Consider the following 21,464-nt stretch of genomic DNA (forward strand, 5'->3'; position numbering starts at 1 on the left):
TTACTTCTATAAAGTCATTTTTGAAAGTTAAGTACTCAACTGATTTGGGGATCATATTTAGGCGGAGGATGAAAAAAAAAACTTTTATCAGTTTTAATTTTTGGCCATTTAGCATATGCTTAAGTATTCATTTTCTCCTTTTTTTCTTCCTCATAAAATTTAGCGTTTACGAGATTTGCAATAGATAAATCTAGTCCTTACCAGATGCTATAGAACTTAATAGCACAAAATAAATTTAGCCTTCCTCCTTTCCCATTTCCGGTTTCCACGCAATCAATTATTAGAGTGAAATTGAAAATGACAAGACATTCTTGATCAATATGGTGAAATTAGCACAATCAGTTTGCATTGACATAAACAGTCCGGTACATAAAATATTTTACATTCACACAGAATACGCAAAAAGACCGCATGTAAACAGTTTACCTAATGCAAGCATTAATAGATGTTTTTATGGCTCGAACCCGTCCATATCCGTGTAATAAAACTAACCAAATCTAATTGCATTGACATTAAATATATTATTGTTCTCTCATATCATCAGTTTGGAATTAATTTCACGTCCAAAATAAGTAGTATTGCTTTCAATTACATTTCACTCATAAAAGCTACAGTTAATGCCGTAAATCTAAAGGATCTTGACCATGTTGCACTATTACAAAACATATTTTTTAAACATTATCTTGACTTTGTCTTACCTAGAGCCATCAATATTGAAGAATGGACATGTTCTATCACTGTATACCCAATTATAATACTTGGAAGTACTTATGAAGATAGTAATCCTCTATGTTCATGCATATCCAAATATGTTATATGGACACATGAATGTAATTAAAATCTCTTCAAAATGCATCAACATTTTTATTTCTATCATGTTTATGAGTTTCCTTGTATAATGTTAAACTAAAATGATTTAGATAAAGAAAAAGCATGAACAAAATAGTACAACACTTAACATTATATGCATAATTAATCATATGGTAGAATTTCTATGAGAATTTGTGAACTCATGCAAGAACTTTGAACGTGGAAAAAGGTCAAAGCTCACACATTTTATTTGAAGCATATTCTCTAACTGAGTAATAGAAGTTTTCATCTTCACAAGATATTCACTACCAATAATTAAAGTATTGGGACCCAATATGCAAATTCCCCTCTATAAATGCTTCCTACTTTGAGCAAGCACAAGCACAAGCACACATATCCATATTTACAATGCTATCTTCTTCTCAATTCTTTTTCCTTTCTATTCTCACCCTGCAGTGCCTCACAGGCCTAGCAGCAAAATGCCACGTAGACGATGAAGCCGGGTTGTTAGGTTTCAAGTCGGGTATCACATCCGACCCGTCGGGCCTTCTTGCAATTTGGAAAACGGGTACTGATTGTTGTACTTGGTCGGGTGTATCTTGTGGGGAAGACAATCGGGTCACAGGACTACAGATCTATGGACAACCCGAGAAAAAACAAATCTTGTCGGGTACCATCTCGTCTTCTCTTTCCAAACTAAAAAGACTAGCAAGTATTAATCTTGTAAATCTTATAAACTTATCGGGTACACCGAATTTTCTCCTTACTCTACCTGAAATTCAAATTGTTTACATTGAAAACAACAAGTTATCGGGTCGTATACCCGCAACCATTGGTAACTTGACCCAACTTTTTGCACTGAGTTTCTCGGGTAACCGGTTAACCGGCCCGATACCGAGTTCAATCGGTCAGTTAACTCAATTGAGCCAGCTCAAACTCGGTAACAACATGCTCACTGGCACTATACCCAAGACATTTAGCAAGCTCAAGAGCTTAACTTTTTTGAGTTTAAAGAAGAATCAGCTCGCTGGGTTAATACCAAACTTCTTTACTTCCTTGTCTAACCTCATAATCTTGGAACTTTCTAACAACAAATTTACTGGGAAAATTCCAAGTAGTATTGCAACTTTAGCTCCACAATTAAGGTACCTTGAGCTAGGACACAATTATTTAACAGGTCAAATACCAGATTTTCTTGGAAAATTCCGTACTCTAGACACATTAGATCTTTCTTCGAACAAGTTCTCAGGAACTGTACCGAAATCCTTTGCAAATCTAACCAAAATATTCAATCTTGATCTTTCTCACAATCTTCTTGTCGACCCATTTCCACAATTGTTCGTAAAAGGTATTGAGTCTTTGGATTTATCGTACAATAATTTCCACCTTGGTACAATACCAAGTTGGATCACAAGTTCTCCAATTATATACTCATTGAAGCTAGCTAAATGTGGGATCAAGATTAAATTGGATGATTGGAAACCGAAGACGACTTATTTTTACGATTATATTGATCTTTCGGATAATGAGATTAGTGGAAGTCCAATTGGGTTGTTGAACAAGACTGATTTCTTGGTTGGATTTTATGCTTCTGGGAATAAATTGAAGTTCGATTTGGAGAAGTTAAGGATTGTTCAGACATTGAAGGATTTGAATTTGTCTAGGAATATGGTTTATGGTAAAGTACCGAAGGCAATTTCTGGACTAGAGAAGTTGAATTTGAGTAGTAATCATTTGTGTGGTCAGCTTCCACCATCAAAGTTTGGGGCTAATTCTTTTGCTGGAAATGCTTGTCTTTGTGGTTCACCATTGCCACCCTGCAAATCTTAGTGCAAAATCAGCTTCTTTTCTTTTTTCTGCAACTTTTGATTGTGTTTGAATAGTATTGTATCACTCATATTGCTAATAATTTGGTGTTTTACAACCAGATTGGGGCACTTTTGTTCAATAAATGCTTGCATTTTAGAGCAGTATACTTTTTGACTGCCCTTTGTTTATTTTCATTCTCCATATTACTTTTTTTGTTGGGCCTATATTTCTTCAATCGGCCTAAATGAATCGGGTTGGTTCGAATTTTCTAATTACTAAACCAAATCAATTATATCGGGTTATTAAATTTAAAGACCAAACCAAACCAATAAAAATCAAATTTTTAAATCTCGGTTTTTTTCGGGTTTTCGGGTTGTTTCGGGGTTTTTTCCATAAAGTCTTCATAGCACAAAACATAGAATTTGTGCTCCAAATATTTTTTTAATATTAATAAGACAGAACTATATAAGGTTTTTTTTAATAAATAACATAAATATGATATGATTCATGGCATTGCATTAAAATATTCAACAATAAAAATGAGAAAATCACATAAAATAAATATTATTTATAAGCCATAATAAAAACAAATATAATTTAAAATTACTAATAAGTCGCTAAAATAAGTACGACTAATAAGTACTACTTTATGGAATAAACACTAAAAGAAAAATAAATTATGTATTTTATCTAAACCATGGAAAAACTAAAAATAAATATCCAACACTATTTTCATTCATAGCGCAATTGAATTGAATGTCTTTTATTATCATTAGTATTGATTTGATTTTGGTTTAGGATTTATATGAGTTACTGACATTTATGGACTATAAAACTTATTGGAGCATCCAAAAATTATAAGTTCAAACTTGAAATAATACGTTAAAAGATAAAATTATGTAAGAGTTTAAGAAATATTTATAAAGTACACTACAATAAATATTTTCATATATTAAATATATTTAAAACTTCTATACATATAATATCAGGTTGGTTTGGTTTCGGTTTGACTTTTTTTAGTTAAAACCAACCAAATCAAATATCGTCGATTTTTTTTCCAACACCAAACCAATCAAAACAAACCATAGTCGGATTTTTTGTTCTCGATTTGACTCATATTATCAGGTTGGTGCGATTTGTCGGTTTTATTTGTACATCCCTAATCACACAGCTAAAACGACTTAAATATTCCTTGTTATCTTTTTTAGAAAATCTTGTGTATATTCCGTACTAGTTCAGGCTTGCTCTTTAATTTGTCAATGTGTATCAACATTTCTTTCCATCTATACAAGGCATAATCTATATACTTCTCAATTTGTGCTGGAATATGCCTCTATAGTTTATAGCTTCTTCTTTTTTCTTTCAATGCATACAACTTTATCATGTTACCTAATATGAATGGCAATTGAAACTGTAAGTTTATTTTTGTAAAGTAATCGGCCATGTTTTTAGCTTTTTATAAAGTAAAGTGTAAGTTTATTAATACTTGCAAGTTGCAACTTTATCATGTCCATAGTTACCTTTGTTTTTCCTCACCTGTAACTGTATGTCTTTTACTGTGTCAATGAATACCTAACATTTAGCTCAAGCCAAGTCAATAAATGCAACCAGCAAGCTCAAATTCGAACTAGTACAACTCAGGTCTCTTCATATATCATATCATGTGCAAAACTTCTAATGTAAGAATTAAAAGAATTAAATGACCATCAAAAGCGAAATAACTATTTTACCCTTGTATTAAATCCTATTCCTACAATATTGTTGTAGCTAAAAGTAATTTCACCTTCTGATAAACCATAAATTTGTATCACAATAAACATGTGATTAAAGACAAGACATAACTCATGTATTTGCTTTTAATTAATAAGGGAACACAATTCATGTATTTATTTTCAATGATTATGATTATTATAAACTCTTGGTCTGCTTTTTGTGAGAATTAGATGATACCTCGTCATTTGCGGATTTCGCCCAACGTCGATAGCGCATCGTGATTGATGCACAAGGAGGATTTTTACCTTTTTTAGAATAATATTAGGGATAAAACTATCCTACTATATAAAGGGAAAGTTTCTTATTGAATAGGAACATTGTAACACACATATCAAGGCAATACAAACTTATTTCTTTGTTTTCTAGTTATTGAAAGGTTCTTATTTTAATCATACTTCTCATACACATTTGGCTTCGAATCGAGGGTCCGGTCGAGGGTAATACTATTGTTAAGCTTAAATCCGGGTCTGGACTCAGCGTCACAATTGGTTTGGTTATTTATTTTATCTTTAATTCATTTATCTAACATTTTTGATTACTTGTATTGAATCAATCCACATATCCTCAAAATCGCGTACAAATTTAATTGTTATCCGTTTTAAGAGTAAACAGAGCCAAAGAAGCATATAGCTCCGGGCAGTTGCAAGAGGTTTGGCCGATTGTAAGCAACCTATACTATTCTGCAAGCTATAATGTCTTGTGCTTTCCCTATGATCACGATTCTCCCTTTGGGGTGAATTTATTCAACTAACAAGAAAATGTTAATATTCATTTAAATGCAAGAACTATTTTTAGTAACTATTGTTATTAAAAGTCATTCCGTTCTCTACTTGCTGATTTTTCTTTCTAATCCATTCTAAATTTTTAGGTGTGCAATGATGGAAATGCATGCCTGGTCTATATGAACTAAAAATCCCATGTCAGTCAATAGAATTTCAAGGTTTTTATTCGGAGATTAATATCATCACTTTCTATATTTCAATTGCTCATGTACAAAGATGCACTACTAACTTTTTGTAGATCAATTGATATGTTGTGATCAAGTTAAAATAATACGTTGGTGGAATTTTTTCTAAAAGTAATAAATGTAAGTTGTCTTCCTACAATATCATGATAGGTAACAACCAGAGTTCTTTATAAAGTCTATGATGGAAATTAGGTACGACTCTTCAAGAAAGGGTTGGACGCCTACATTTGTACTTTGGGGTTAAGACTGCCCAGGGCCTTTTGGGCAAGAACAAAAGCCATAAACAAAAACAAGTTAATAGAATTCAGAAACTTCCTGATCGAGCCAAGCGAGGGCTCAGGGAGAGTTAAACATTAAGAAGAACTTTTGACAAACTTATTAATTTTTAAATTTTGTTTTTATGTATATTATGTATAAAAATGTGTATGACAGTACTTGATTTGTTTGTTGATAACTTTGGACTTAAGATGTAAGCTATACTTCAAATGAGAAACTAAGCTCTTCTCAGAATTTAAAAGTTTTATTTGTAAGGCCACAGGAAGGAGGACTTTTAAAATTTTCATTTTCTTGGAAAAGCATGGATCTTCTGAGTGCTTGATTCTGTTCTAAGTGAATTTTGGTAAATGACATGTGTGAAGATCAATCTACTATTGTCTCATCCAGTGCTATATAAATATTCATAAGTTTTATCTACACCTATTTTCATAATTATGACCATATATATGTTTCTTTCCTTTTGTTTCTTTGTCATTTGGGTCCTCCCGATTCCTTTTAAAGGATAGCCATGATAACTATATTGTAGGATAAATTGCTTTCCATCTACTAAGTATGCTATTCTTGATTGATTTGTAGGTTGTGTTTGATACTTCGCTTCAAAGATTGGTGGCTCAACTGAGTTGTTTTTAAGAAAAAAATCTGAAATGCTTGTGTGAAGAAAATTTAATCGGATGAAGTTTAGGGTGAGACATAAGAGACACAATGTGACGTTTTTCATTAGTTAAATGATTTTGTTTGCAAACATTTGTTCCTTTTATGGAAAGTGAATGCTATAGCTTTTCACATTTTTGTCTCTACACAAATAGAACGATCTTTTGTATTTCTACGACACAAGATGGCTTGATATATTTATTTCCTATTATTATTATTATTATTATTATTATCAATTTGTATATGTATCGCTAAAATAACTGTGTGAATTCTTGTTGGTGTGTTATTCTATATCGTTTTGTTTCTCATATAGTCAGATTGAGAAATAAATGCACATTTTATCCCAAATTATTATTGTCTCCAATATCATCATCCATCAGTTTATCCATCAGTTTATCTTTATCCATAACACTTGAAAACTAACTGCTTGAATTTGTGTTCTTTAATTTTACTGTTTGAGGCAAACTTAGAATATGGTACTTTGAGGGCTCTGCACGAGCATATACCTATCTAGTCTTTAAAAGATATACCATGTGTCTAGTATATCCACATTTAAGACCAAAATTGGATAGTCTCAAATTTTTTTCATGCTGCTTAATAACGAGAAAGATATACTTTGGTATCAATCGTACTCCATCTGTTCCCTTTTAATTGTTCAATTTGTATTTTACACTCTTCTTAAGAAAATATTAATTAAATATTTATTTTACTAAATTATGGTTATCAATGATACTTTGGAACTAAATTTGACTACGAATATCTCGATTAGTTTGGAAAATGATTACTTAATGATAAGGTAAACTTTTAATTTTTTTTTCCCTTGATTTTTTAAAAATGACAAGAAAACAGAAAATCTATTATTAGTATAATGGATAAGTAAAAGAGAATAGATGGAGTAGTATATTACAAAAAAATGTCCAATTTCATTTCTATTTTTAAACATGTCATTATCACTTTATATGCTAAATTATCCTTGAATTTAGGGGAGAAGTTCACAAATTTGTGGTCACTATTTAAGTTGTTTTTTGTATCCTAAGTTCAATTTGTTTTTTGCAATTGTACCTACTAAGGACAAAACTTCAGACGCAAGTGACTAAATTGTCACAATCACATCTGAAGTTGGGGACGAAAACGTTTAAGTGCATATAAAAAGTTTGTTGAAAAATTATATTTAAGACAAATTCGTAATACATGCAAAACACTAGCTGCACTTAAAGATGTTTTTATCCGAAGTGTAAAAATTATACTTAAAATGCACATAAAATATATGCATCCAATTTTTTGCATGCATTTAGGACGTTCATATGATGTTCAGATGTTCCCTTAAATTTTTTGGGAATTTTTTCGCTCCTATACAAAGGCACAAAGGCACTTTCGGGAGACCGCTTTTGCTATAAATTATCAAATTAATCCCGACATATTGGATAGATTGCCATTATATCCTCTTTCTACCTATTGTTTTTGTTTGACTTATACAATTTATGACATTAGCGATATGAACCGTCAAGATTTATATAGCGGATCAATTAGTTTGGGATGAAACATATTAGCCATTAATGTCTGTATTAGGATAGAGTATTTACATCACACCCCTTGTGATCCCTTGAAAAAGAGTTTTGGAAAATATTTTTCCCTCTTGATAGGTTATTCCAAGTTTTTCCTCGATTGAAGGAAAATGAGTTAATGAGAAAAATATTTTACAAAGTATTTAAGCCAACAAAAAAATGAGAAAATTGAAAAATATTTTATCGAAAATATTTTCCTTCGTACCAAACACACCCAAAATATTTTTTATTAAAAATGTCTCCTCTTATGAAATAAGCAATTTGTTCACAAAAAAGAAAAGAAAAGTTTATAGCAATCAAAATGTTAGCTAGTGTTTGGACATTGATTTAATTGAAACTTAAAAAAATAGATTTTTGAATATGAGATGTAAAATAGATTTTGAAAGTTAAAATTGTGTTTGAACATATATTTTAGTTGAAAAGAATTTGAAATTTTGTGAGTAAAAAGCTTCAAAAACTTTTCTAGAGCTATTTTTGGGATTTGAAGAATTATATTTCAAAATTTGCCAAAAAAGGATTAAAATCTATAAACAAACAAATATTTAAAAATAAAATTTGAAAAAAATCTCAAATTTTATGGCCAAACGAGAGCTTAATCTTAGCTAGCGTCTCGATATAAATTTGGTTGAAAATTGAAAAATAAATTTTTAAAATTGTGTTAAAAAATAATTTTTTAAAGTTAAAGTTGTGTTTGAATATATATTTTATTTGAATTTTGTTTTAAGTTTTATGAGTGAAAATGTTTTTTGGCAATTTTTGAGAACTTGAATTATTTTTTCAAAAAACTGATCATATAACCATGAACATGTTTTAAAAAAAAAGTTGTCAAAATTTATGGCCAAGGCTGAGTAGATATTATGCGTGCTGACAGGAAATCAGAAAGAGATCTTCTTTCCTAGGAATCCTTTGTTAAAGCTGGTTTCTTTTCATCATGAACACTTCTTCCAACGAGGTTGCGTACAATGAGAAGAAAAGAGGTACAATGCATTGGAACCATATATCACAGGAAGGGCTATGGTCTGGTTATTCTTTTTTCTGAAACACCTACATCTGTATTCATTGGAAAAGAAAGCCTATATATATGGCTCGTAGCTTTCATCTCAAAGCTTCTTCAAACAAAAGTAATATTTGTGGTTGATAATAAATATATCCCGTCCACAAATAATATTCACTATAAATAATAATGACACAAAAAAATAATAATAATATTAAATCTTTTAATGGGGTAAAATATAATACTCGAACGGAGTAATATTACCACTATAATATTATAATTTAATAGTATCAAGAGATTACTATAATTTCGAAAAAAATAATATTCTTTATTTTAAGCACATCACTATAATATTACTCACACTCATTAATTATCTTACAAACTATAATTCATGAATTACTTTCTTTAACTTCTATTGTTTACTCATTTTGGTCGTATTACTATTTATAGTATTGTTACTCACCAAAACCAATTAAAATTGGTTCGTCCGCTACTTTGCATATTTACAAGATTGAAAAATGGTCTTGCCAAACCAATTTGATTTTTGCATTTTTTTTTTAATTTCTTTTTATTCAAAAGTGTCCTCGGTTTTGCTTTTGCTTTTGCTTTTGCTTATGTTTTTCTAAATCATTCTCTTTCTTTTCTTTATTTAAATAGGTCCCACAATATTCACAGCCACTCGAAGTACGGATGATTTGTCTTACTGTCTAAGCACACGATATTTTTTTATTTTTGTTTTTATTGCACATTATATCCCATAAAGCTAGATTTATTCCTAGGATAAAAGTTGGACCATAATATGGTTTTGGTATTAAACTATGCACACACAAGTAAAAATGAATTTTATATGAAAAATGAAACAGTGTATAAGTAACACATTAATTTCATTTCATGTATAGGAAAAACAGAAAACCAAAGTACTTACTACAGTAATATCTCTTCTGCCAAATAGTATACCAGAATTATACATCTGTTATCTCTTAAACCAAACAACACCTAAAAGTTCTTTATATACTTCACCACACCAATTTCACCTTTGAAAGAAACCTTCAAAACCATTTCTACTTACTCCCAAGAAAGTATGGCTTACCAAAACATCGATGACTGCTCTTCTGATGAACAATATCCATCTGATGAAATTGCTGTTCTTGATCCTAAACCTCTTGCAGTAGTAGCACCACCAGATTGTGGTGTTCATCCTCCTATTGTTGCATCCTTCAATGATAGAATCCGACCACTCCTCGACTGCGTAGACAAACTCCGCCACCTTAACATCATGCAAGAAGGCATCCAGCTTCCGACCATCGTAGTAGTCGGCGATCAATCTTCTGGAAAATCCAGTGTTCTTGAATCCCTTGCTGGAATCAGCCTTCCTAGAGGGCAAGGCATTTGCACCAGAGTTCCTCTAATTATGAGGCTGCAAAATGACACAAAAATCACAACAACAAATCTTCGCTTGGAGTACAATGAGAAGTCGCTCCCTGTCGATGAAGCTGGCATTGCAGATGCTATCATTCTTGCAACTGATGAGATTGCAGGCCATGGTAAGGGCATATCTAACAACCCTTTAACACTTGTAGTGAAAAAGAATGGTGTGCCAGACTTAACCATGGTAGATTTGCCTGGAATCACTAGAGTTCCTGTTAAGGGACAACCTGAAGACATTTATGAGCAGATTTCTGATATCATTATGAAATACATAGCTCCTGAGGAAAGCACAATCTTGAATGTTTTGTCAGCTACTGTCGATTTTCCTACTTATTAGGATGTCTCAGAAGGTTGACAAAACAGGGGAAAGGACTTTAGCTGTTGTGACAAAGGCCGATAAAGCTCCTGAAGGTTTGCTTGAGAAAGTTACTGCAGATGAAGTGAATATAGGACTCGGCTATGTTTGTGTGAGGAATAGAATTGGGAATGAGTCTTACGAAGAAGCCAGGAGTGATGAGGCAAGGCTTTTCTCAACCCATCCACTTTTATCAAAGATTGATAAATCCATGCTTGGCATTCCAGTTCTGGCACAAAAGCTGGTGCGTATTCAAGCAAGTATCATTTCGAAATGCTTGCCTGAAATTGTGGGGAAAATCAATGACAAACTAACTGCTAATGTCGCCGAACTCAACAGGCTGCCTCAGCGTTTAAGTTCTGTGGCTGAAGCTTTGACGGCATTCATGCGTATTCTTAGTTCATCCAAGGAATCATTAAAGAAAATTCTTCTAAGAGGGGAGTTTGACGAGTATCCGGAAGAAAAAGAAATGCATTGCACAGCTAGACTGGTTGAAATGCTTGACCAATACTCTATTGAGCTGCATTCAAAGAATTTAGAGAAAAATGAAGACTTTTTGAGGGAAGAGATGATGGCTTTACAGGAAACAAAAGGGATTGGATTGCCGAACTTCCTTCCTCGGGCCGTTTTCCTCAATGTATTGCAGATAAAAGTCAAGGAGATTGCTGGAATTCCAGAGGATTTCGTGGGTAGACTGTGGAATTACGTAGAGAGAATTGTTATCAAAGTGTTAATGTATCATTGTGATAACTACCCACAACTTCAGTCTTCCACCAGAAGAGCTGCTCAAAACTTGATTCTCATCAAGAAGAACGAATCAGTTGATTGGGTAAGGGAAATCATCGGGATGGAAAAGCTGACTGATTACACTTGTAATCCTGACTATTTAGCAACTTATAGCAAGCTCATAGAGCAACAACACGCGTTTATGGAGATTATGAACGATCCCTCGAAGCCCTCCGTAATAAACTTGGAAGGTGTTGGAGATATTGATGTTGGTCATTTAAGGAAGCATCTAGGTTCGGTGCAGCAGGCATTTGATATGAAGATGAGGATAACTGCCTATTGGAAGCTTGTGTTGATGAGGATGGTTGATTTTATGGCTTTGCACATTATGTACAGCATTCAAAAGATGGTTAACAAGGAGATGGAAGAGGAGATCGTTCAGGATCTGATGGCGCCTCACGGTGGTGGAATCGAGAGAATGCTGGATGAGTCACCTTTGATTGCCGAGAAGCGCACTAGGCTCGACAAGAGTGTCAAGCTTCTCAAGGAGTCAAAAGAGGTGGTGGCAAATATCATGGACAGGATTTCTCTTCATGGTGATCAAGAAAAGGACTAGATTAATATTTTGTACTCCTGATCAGGGCACTGCATTCCACTTCAGCCAATGTTCCTCTTCTAGTATGTAACTACCTAAGTATAAGTAGTTTAGTTGTGGAATGCCTATAGTAGGAATTAAGTATATGTGGCCCTGCTTGTGTGTAGTTTTCGTGTATTCTAATGCCAAATCAAGTTTCTATCTTCTAATTTGGCCTAAGGGAACTTAAATTCATGCTGCTTTTCTTTTCTGAAGAGTGCACTGCTTCCTTTTTCCTGCAAAATTTACATCCATTGGCTATGATTTGGATCTGAAATTATCATATGTTGGAATAGAGGTAGTAAAGGTCCTGCGGCTCACCCTTATCACTAATCATACATCCCATAATCTGGGTATGAACAAGAGTACATTGACTGCTAAAGGTAATGGAACAACAAAGGGACTGAGTGACTTGTTTTGTTAAATCATTCAAAACAAGGTAATGGAACAACTGCTTTAATTTGGCCGTGGTTTCGATGCCAATGGTAAGGGAAACTATGGGTGGTGATAAGATATTGGAAAAACAAATGAACAAATGTATGTTACTTGTTATGTAGTTTGAGGTTCCTAAATCACGAATCTAGGTCCCTGGAAACAAAGAATGACTCAAGCATCTAATTGAGATAACAATATATGCAAGAAAGATGGTAAACAAAAAGATACTTAACCGCGTTATATTTCATACACACATTATTCAGTAGCGTAAACCACAGTTGACTGATCTCCTAAAGGTGCTTTACGGTTTTTGTTCTTTTAGGAGAACATTTTGATGAATTCGACTTCAAGAACAGATTTGGGCTATAGAAAATCGAAAAAATGGCTTTTCTATTTTTCTCGTTACTGATTGGCATTAACGTGTTGATGCAGATAAACAACTTAGGCAAACCTTGCATTCTAGTCGCAAGTTGGACATGCTAAAACTTATTCCTAATAAGGATATCTTAGAAAAAAGGATATCTTAGCTAGCTAGAAGTCAAAAAAAAAAATACGAGTACTTATATGTGAAAATTTGACCGATTTAGACTCTTAGGTTCTTATGTACATTAAAATGAAGTTGTCTTACCTAGTCTTAGAGACTAGGTGTCATCACGATTCCTGAGGATAGATTTTGGATTGTGACACTGAGATCTGAAATTATAAAATTATGATATCCAAATAACTCAAATACAATAACAATAACTAAACCTCAATATCAATCAATCTAGATATGGCATCTGCTAAATGCCAGAAGTGAAGTTGCGAGACAGGGTTGGTAGCCTGGTATGTGGCGGGTCAAAGGGAGATAAACCTTTGCATTATGTGAATAAAGGTGGAACCTTAGAATCAAATAATGTCCTCTCCATATTTGCTTCATTTTGACCTAGTATGTTTTTTTTTTGTCTTTTGTGAAACCAAAAAGGGAGGATACAATAATTTTCATCTACGGAACACAAACTAAACGTGATTATTGATGATCATTCCTTTTTTACAACAGATGAACTTATATCAAAGAGAAAGACGCCTTTCAAAATGGAGCAATTCTACATTTCAATTTGATATTTTCTTCCCATCATTGGTACTGCAAGGAGATATGCAACCACCAATTTTGATTGTGGTAATCAACTCAAAACAAAGATAGTATAGAAAATGTATTTATTTGAAGATATTTGTGTTAGTTTTCGTGAAAATCCATTTGCTTTTCATTTCAGAAAACGTTTAGTATTTAAAAAATAGAATCTTTTGTGAGAGAATTAAGTATTGAAGATACTTGTTTAAACCTCTGTGATTTCGTCTATAGATATAGGTTTAATTCATCGAACTACACTGCGTAAATATTTATTTTCTTGCAAGGTGATATTTGCCCTATTGATTTCTGTTTAGTACGATGTGTTGAAACTTGAAAATAATGTTTTTCTCTTTTCTTTTTGAATAGTACGTATTCACATGTCAAGAATGTTTTTGCATTTTTATCTGTGGATTTACTTGGCAAGAGAAACTTTATGGTTCAAAATTCTACTAATTTTAACTTTAATTTTACTAGGAGTTTAAGCATATTATGGTGTTGATCAAATGTAAGATAGGATGAATGAAATCAGCGTGTAGAAGTTAAGGATACAAGTCCAAATCAAATTAATAAAATTCAAAGTAACTCAAGAGAATCCATAAAATGGCCAAAATATGTCATGAAAAATAAAAAGGAACACTACATAATAAGTTCTAGTAAAACCAATGGAATGAAGGATCAAATAAAGATGGTGATGAAGTATAAACTCCATTTTGATCAGCCAATAAGTTAGCAAAATATTCAACTTGTTGTTGTCCTTGAAGTGGTGACTGAGCTTTGAGTAATTCAATTTCAGCTAGTACTTTAGTCAATTCGCATTGTAATTGGTAGATTTCTTCATGTAAAACAGTAATGATCCCAACACAACCGTAAACTGGATCCTTTATTCTGCAATATGCCTCATAGTACAACGTGTCTGCTACATCCCCTCGTTGATGCTCTTGTACTTGCTGTTATAAAATAAAATTAAAAGAAATTAGTTTCTTTAATTCTTTGACATATTTTAGCACACATAAGTTCAACTAGGAACTCGTATCTTTCCGAATCCAAAAGCTGGATACATAGACATGCAAATAATCCTCGCTAACTATGGTTTGAAGTGTGAAATACTACTCTTTCCACCTCAAAAGAATACGGTTTAAACTATGGGATGAAACCATTTTAATTATGGGTCTCAATTCATAACATTATAACATTATGGAGATAGTAATCAATACGAATAAATAAGTTAATAACTACTTCTCTATGTGGTTATCTTAATTTATTGTCACTTATCATTGAAGGAGCAAGAGAAAGAAAGATCCAAACATTTTAACTAACCTAAATAAATGACTGCCGAAACATATTTACACAGATATTATGAAGCACTGAATGAGAAAAGAATATACAAAATAATATCTTGTCTGTACAAATATACTTAAAAACGTATTTAATTCAAGCAAGAGAATAAACAAAGATTCTTATAGGAATATGATATGGTACTTACCTGGAGCATCTTTCCAACATTGCTAGCACCATAGATGCTATGAACACAAGAAAATTTTTGTGGATTATTTGGAGGAAAATATGGTAAAAAGATACAATCCGAAGGACATCTTCTTCTTAATTGCTTGCAAGCTGCACAACGAGTGGAAGTCATTTTCTTTCAAAGAAGATTTTGTTTGTCTAAAAGAAAATATTGTGAAAATCTTTTGTTTGTGAAGAAGAAAATGTAAGCAAAGATCTTAGTTGCTTAATACCTCAATTAAGATTCAAGAGTGTATTTAAATGAAACTATTAACGGCTAGCTTTTTAAAAATTTGGTATTGTAAGGAAAGTTACCAGTACTACAAATTAGCCATTCACTGATTGAGCTAAAATTGGCCAAAGTTTTCTAATTACTTTTTCTGTTTTTTATGTGCATGCATTCAAAATTTAGAGGAGGAGATGTAATAAAAGTTATTATGCGCTTTGTATTTAAAGAAATCATCCAAATTGTGTGAAACAATCTGCTTTATGAAGAAAAAAAAGAAGGAAACAGAAAAATAAGAAAAGCCCATAATTTTTTTTTATTTAATTTAAACTTCAGCTTTGGGTGACCATGTGAGATTTCTCTCCCTTATGTAATGGAAAAAGTTGCATGACTCTCACTGTCGATTGTTATTAATCCCTTTCCCAATGTCCTTGTCCTATGTAAAATGTAAAAGAATTTCTAAGAAATGAAATCGTGTTTTACTTATATCAAAAGGTCAAATACTAACCAACTGGAGGTAACGTACCAGAAAACTAGATACGCATTAACACGAGCACAAATAATTAATGAAGTTAATTAGGACATAGTGATACAGCTAGAGCAACCTAGGAAGGTGTCTTCATTAATAATGATGCAATACTTTAAGGGTAGTTTGATAGGAGGTATTAGGAAAAATAATGCAATCATTAGCTTTGTGCATTACTAATACCTTGTTTGGTACATTTTTTAAACCTATGTATAACTAATACATTAGTTATACATCATATTTGGTATTAACCTATGTATAAGTAAGGCATAGAAAACCTTGACATTAGTAATACCAAGGCTATTAATGCATGCATTAGTATGGTTAAAGACAAAATTGTCCTTAGAGTCCCTTAAAGCTAGAGAATATGGAGGGCATTTTTGTAAACAACTATTTTTCTTAAAAATTATGCAATGCATTATAATTTTTAATACACCACACCAAACAGTTTATAAGAGATAATATCTGCATAACTAATGCTTGCATTACAAACCCATGCATTACTAATACACTGTATTCTGCACTATTCTTATACACCCTACCAAACGACCCCTAAATGTTCAGCCATATTCAAAAGACTATCTAATTCCTTAATTTGTCAAAAACAATCATATGAATTTTTGTTGTTTCTTTAAGACTCTAACTAGGAGCTCATTCATCTAGAATCCATAAACTTTTGCTACTGCTAATTTTACGTGTTTCAATTAGGCCTCGCAGGCAAACAAAATACTCCCACCGTTCACTTTTACGTATCCAGTATTCTAAAAATAATAAATTTTCACCTCTATATTTGTCACTTCTAGCATATCAAGAGATGATATTTTTCTCTTTTCCTGTTATACCGACAATATTCATTACTCATTTCAAATCATTTTCTCAAATCCATTAAAAATATGCATCAATTAATATGAGTATCATGGTAAATTATACACTTCATTTATTATTTCGTAAGAAGTGTGCAAAGTTCATAGTGGACGTGTAAAAGTGAACGGAGGGAGTATTTACTTTATAAGGCAATATAAAGTAAATATTTTGTTAGCCTGCGAGGTTTAATGGAAACATGTAAGATTAGCAGTAGCAAAATTCTTGACAAATACCTAACCTAATATAAATATAACTAGCTAAATCGTAAGAGCAATACACTATAGGCTATCAGATAATTATTCTATAAACTTGGAAAAGACCATAAAAATATAGATACGACAGTTTCATGCCTTAAAATGTACAACTTTTTTTATTTTTCTTGTGTATGATTAATGTGAACTTTGTTTATCACTTGACTGTAGAGCTTCCTCGAAAGACCAGAAAAAGTATTTTGCAGAACTCTGTTGCAGGAATGTCAAACAAGAACCCACTTCCCCTTGAATTACTAATTGGTAGTGGGAAAAGAAAAACTGTTAAAGAGACATACAACACGACATATGGGCAAAAGATAAGAGAGTTTATACATACATAGCTTTAAAATCGTACATCAGTCTGTTCAGGAGTATATTGAGCACAGATAGAAAGAAAGTTTAAACACAAATTAGCCAAGCAAAAACACAGCCATATATCAAATGGGACTTGGTGACGACACCAATGCTTCTTCCAATATACATAAACTTCATTTTTTTTTTACAATGATTACACCCTATGCAAACTCACAACAGGCCATGGTGAAACTCCAGGTGCTGGCAGCTGCGGCCGAATCACAGGAACCCGCTTCACAACAGAAAATGCTTCATTAAGGCGTGCAGCACGGCTCATGAATTGAGATACCTTCTGCACACAATGAAGAAACTTAATCAACACACAGACAAGGATTCGATAGTGAGAAGAAAGAGTGCTGGTCCAAGGCAAAGGACGGATTTAAGGACTTGATCCGATGATTCCCTATAATATTCACACAACAGAAGTACAAATTTTTTTGAAAACGTTTCAAGTCAAAAACATCAAAATCTGTTCGAGACACAAAGCATGAACACTGTTTGGTTATTCCAAGTTTTACAGCTGTTTAAGGTTGGATAGTTCTATAGGACACTTCAGAAGGGGGTTTAAAAATTCAGTTTCCATAGTTACACATGTCAAAGAGCATGTACTTCTGGTAACATCTATAGCCTGTTTGGCCAAGCTTCTTCATGGCCAAAAACACTTTTTTCCCAAGCACTTTTGAGGAAAAAAAAAAGCAGCTTCTCCCAAAAACACTTTTTTGAAAAGCCAAACAGGCTATTTGGCAACATGCAGAATTGAGCAAAAGGTATACAAAATCCATAAACTAAATAAAAATGAAACCAAACTTGACGTTAAGCCTGAAAAGATATTTGGTAGCATTTGACGGTGCCGATGCCAACGAAGTAGACACCATCTGCACCAAATGAAAATGTCTCGAGTCGTTGGTTTATTTTCTCTCTTCTTTTCCTTCTCTTTTCTCCTTTTATTTTTTTCTTTGCTGGTGGAATTTAAAGCAAAATCATCATGTGAAACAATTTACAACAGAAGACTAAAATAATGTTAAAGGAGCACTAGTAGAAGTAATGAAGCAGCAGTCGTTTAATCCAAGGTAGACTCACAAAGTGCCTTAACAATACCGGTGTCTATTTAGCAACTTCTATTACAGAGTGGCTTCCAAGCTGTGGTCCCTTGTATCCTCTTTGTTTACATTTCACAAGTGCTAATAAGGACCGTGGCGGAAGCTGGAAGCAGCAGAAGTTGGAGAACAAACTGAAGGTATAGATTTACCCACCCACTCCCATAAAAGAAAAGAAAAAACAACTTATTCATGATTGAGACTTTCGAAACACTTACTATAGGGGTATTGATAAACAACACTTGTGCTGTCTTCATTATCTAATACAACTGTAACACAAGGCTTATCTTTCCCAGGAATGTTAGGGTGTATTTTATAGCACAGACTATTAAATTTGGTAGTTACATCTCCATCCATGAGGAACCATTTGTTTATTCTCTATCTTATTGAAACAACTTCAATATAATTAGCGATTTTGGGTTTCTCCAGCTATGTGACTATGACTTGCTCCATAAATAAATCACAAGAGATATCAAGGCCGAGCTAGAATAAACAAGTTGCCTTGTTATTTCAAGCTAGATAAAGCACTTCACTCGCTAAAGAAGAAACAGCAATCATAATTACTGAAATGTCAAGAGGTACAAGAAACGAACTGCTAAATGATACAGGGCAACAGAATTCTAAAGGCATTATCAGCCTATAGTCCTATACCATTGCTCTATCCCACATCCTATATTTTCAAGATACACAGCACTCTGGAACAAAATTCAATATAAAATTTTGAACATGATGCAAGTGACGACCCAAAAAATCAAATAAATGCCAAAGTTTGAAGCCTTATTGGCCAGGAAGAATCAATTGTTCTTCCCATAACTAAAAATGTTAAATGAAAAGAAAATGAAATGGCACATCTAAGCATACACTATAAGACATCCAAGCAATGATGACACAAACTAATTACCGATTCCTATGATTCTGTCTTGCATATAGACAGGGCCATCCACAATACAATATCACTACACTCACGAGGATTTGAATAGAAGAAAATGATCTTACAAAGATCTCCTTTATGATCTTACAAAGATCTCCTTTGTATTATTTACTGATCTCCTGTGTTATATTTTACTAATTCCTGTGAAACGGGTCATATAACTATATTAACGGGTCATATAACTATAATAACATTTGTAAGCCATAAGACTGATCTCCCCTACACTCGCTAAAGAGTATACTGAAGTGTCATGATCCCTAGGGCCCCATTATTTTCCAATTCGAGTTTTAATCTCCCTCTTCTTCAAGTATCTACCATGAAAAAAGCTCAGCCCTTTAACAAAAATAACTATGTAACGTTATCAATTCCTCATTTTGCTTAACTATTAGATATTTCAAAAGCATAACACATGAATCAACATTCTTTCATTTATTTAATATGTTTTGGATAAAGAGGATGAAGAAACAAACTACTCAAGCTTAAGGTTAGCACCTATAGTGTGGAAAAAACAATGTTACTAACATAATGGTATCGAAATGGGCAAAGTAACACTGACCTTATCATCGACAGTAACTTTGAGCTCCAAACTCTTAGTCTTCTTCTTCATCTTGTACAGTCTACGACCTAATATCACAAACCCCATAACAGCAGCAGCTACGGAGAAGGCCCACATAGGCCTAACCCTGAACACACAATACTTGAGAAGCTCCAATGGCACCTTCCACCACACCAAACTCCTCTTCTCTTCTCCTCCTTTACTTGCTTCAATTTCATCCCTCTTTTGACTTTCAACCCTCTCATTTTCGTCCTTTTGTTCTACACAAGCCTCTGACCTCTCTTCAACATCCCCAAATTTCACATCACCAATTCCATCTCCACCAGTATCAGACCAAAATTCCCCAAGATTTTTCTCATTTTCACTACGTATATCTTCATTTTCCCCATTTTCACTACTTATATCTTCGATTCCTCCAAAACCCACTTCCAATTTCGAGTTTCCCACAACAGCCACCTCAAGATTTTTCCCATTTTCACTACTTATATCTTCGATTCCTCCTAAAGCCACTTCCAATTTCGAGTCTTCCACAACACCCACCTCAAGATTTTTCCCATTTTCACTACTTATATCTCCAATTCCTCCAGAACCCACTTGTAATTTCGAGTTTTCAAACACACCCACATCATTTTTCCCGTCAAATTCCCCAAATTGCCGATCTTCAGACCTTTCACTACCAGAGTCAATCCAGGTCGGATTATCCGATTCCTCAGAACCGTTAAAAGCAGCAAAAGTAGGAGTACTGTGAGAATCTATGGAGAAATAATTGGGTTGAATAAGACCCTTGGTTTCTTCGACGAAAGTATCCTCCTGGTTTTGGGGTAAGTTAACGGGGAGAACGGAATCTGAAGCTGAGTTGGGGTGGAGCAACTCCCAATCTTGAAATTCGGTATCCATGGTTTGTTGTTTGATCAGGAAACCCTAGATATGAGATTAGGACAAAAGAGAGGAGGAGCAAGTTTTGAATGGCATCAACTACTTTTTGGATTGGTGGGTTACCACAGATACCCACAACTTGCAATGTAGTTTCCAGTTTCCCATCAGATGAGATGAGACTGAGAACCCCCCCCCCCCCCCCCCCCCCCCCCGTAACCGGATTTAACGTTTCATGTTATTTTATAAGTACATATTTTCTGTGACGCGTTACGAGACACCAAATCTAAGACAAGTTGGATACATAATAATATGTTCAGAATATCGCTTATACAAACGTAAAAAATATATATTATATATTTTAATATAGAGTACTTATTATATATCAAATTTATCTTTAACCAACATGTTATCCTAATGAAAATGCAATAATAATATAGCTACGCTTTAACCCCAATAAGTCATGTGAATTGTATGAACTTCATTGACCACAATACTTTATTTAAACTCATCTCTAGTCAATATTATATAAATATGTGTATCTCAATCACAATGTTAAGACTAAAATATTTTCTGAAAAATTTCCCTATTATTTCTTTTCTTCAATTTTTTTCCTTTCTAAATACTTTGTTGCAGTTCCTTTTTTTTTCCTTCTCTCGATTCTTATTGTTCTATTTAGGTCGCACCCCTTCTCCAAATATCAAAAATTGAAATAGCTTTTACACAAGCTTGCATTCATTTCATTGTAA

General features: G+C 33.2%; 2 protein-coding genes, 2 long non-coding RNA genes and 1 pseudogene across 6 annotated transcripts; 3 read left to right on the forward strand and 2 right to left on the reverse strand.

Moving 5' to 3' along the window:
* The first annotated feature begins 1,172 nt into the window (after positions 1 to 1,172).
* LOC104086792 (DNA damage-repair/toleration protein DRT100-like) lies at positions 1,173 to 2,807 on the forward strand. The gene has a single exon (XM_033653557.2). It carries the CDS (start codon positions 1,219 to 1,221, stop codon positions 2,638 to 2,640), a length of 1,422 nt encoding a protein of 473 aa, XP_033509448.1. The 5' UTR covers positions 1,173 to 1,218; the 3' UTR covers positions 2,641 to 2,807.
* Positions 2,808 to 5,099: 2,292 nt separating this feature from the next.
* Positions 5,100 to 6,455, forward strand: LOC108943480 (uncharacterized). 2 transcript variants are annotated; one of them, XR_011415146.1, is made up of 3 exons: positions 5,100 to 5,152; positions 5,261 to 5,311; positions 6,212 to 6,455. It is a non-coding gene; the product is annotated as an uncharacterized lncRNA (long non-coding RNA). The 2 variants fall into 2 exon arrangements; XR_001967412.3 differs by lacking the exon at positions 5,100 to 5,152 and having other exon boundaries at positions 5,159 to 5,311.
* Positions 6,456 to 9,756: 3,301 nt separating this feature from the next.
* On the forward strand, positions 9,757 to 12,158 carry LOC104086793 (dynamin-related protein 4C-like; annotated as a pseudogene).
* A 2,205-nt stretch (positions 12,159 to 14,363) lies between these two features.
* Positions 14,364 to 15,234, reverse strand: LOC104086797 (uncharacterized). Its single transcript, XR_011415147.1, has 2 exons — positions 15,018 to 15,234; positions 14,364 to 14,481 (listed from the first exon to the last, which is right to left on the reverse strand). It is a non-coding gene; the product is annotated as an uncharacterized lncRNA (long non-coding RNA).
* Positions 15,235 to 17,211: 1,977 nt separating this feature from the next.
* LOC104086794 (uncharacterized) lies at positions 17,212 to 20,915 on the reverse strand. 2 transcript variants are annotated; one of them, XM_009591129.3, is made up of 2 exons: positions 19,843 to 20,915; positions 17,212 to 17,550 (listed from the first exon to the last, which is right to left on the reverse strand). In XM_009591129.3, the coding sequence occupies exons 1-2, from the start codon at positions 20,737 to 20,739 to the stop codon at positions 17,413 to 17,415; spliced, it is 1,035 nt and encodes a 344-aa protein (XP_009589424.1). In that variant the 5' UTR covers positions 20,740 to 20,915; the 3' UTR covers positions 17,212 to 17,412. The 2 variants fall into 2 exon arrangements, with proteins under 2 accessions (XP_009589424.1, XP_009589425.1); XM_009591130.3 differs by having other exon boundaries at positions 17,212 to 17,547; positions 19,843 to 20,908.
* Positions 20,916 to 21,464: the final 549 nt, after the last annotated feature.

The sequence above is a fragment of the Nicotiana tomentosiformis genome, chromosome 3 (genome assembly GCF_000390325.3).
Source record: "Nicotiana tomentosiformis chromosome 3, ASM39032v3, whole genome shotgun sequence".
NCBI lineage: Eukaryota > Viridiplantae > Streptophyta > Magnoliopsida > Solanales > Solanaceae > Nicotiana > Nicotiana tomentosiformis.

What these genes read in the sequence shown, in the direction of transcription:
- LOC104086792 (XM_033653557.2), top strand. Translation starts at nt 1,219, where the DNA reads ATGCTATCTTCTTCTCAATTCTTTTTCCTTTCTATTCTCACCCTGCAG.
- LOC104086794 (XM_009591129.3), bottom strand. Translation starts at nt 20,739, where the DNA reads ATGGATACCGAATTTCAAGATTGGGAGTTGCTCCACCCCAACTCAGCT. An exon ending in AAGTTACTGTCGATGATAAG is followed by an intron (nt 17,551 to 19,842) that starts GTCAGTGTTACT and finishes CATTGTGTGCAG; the next exon opens with AAGGTATCTCAATTCATGAG.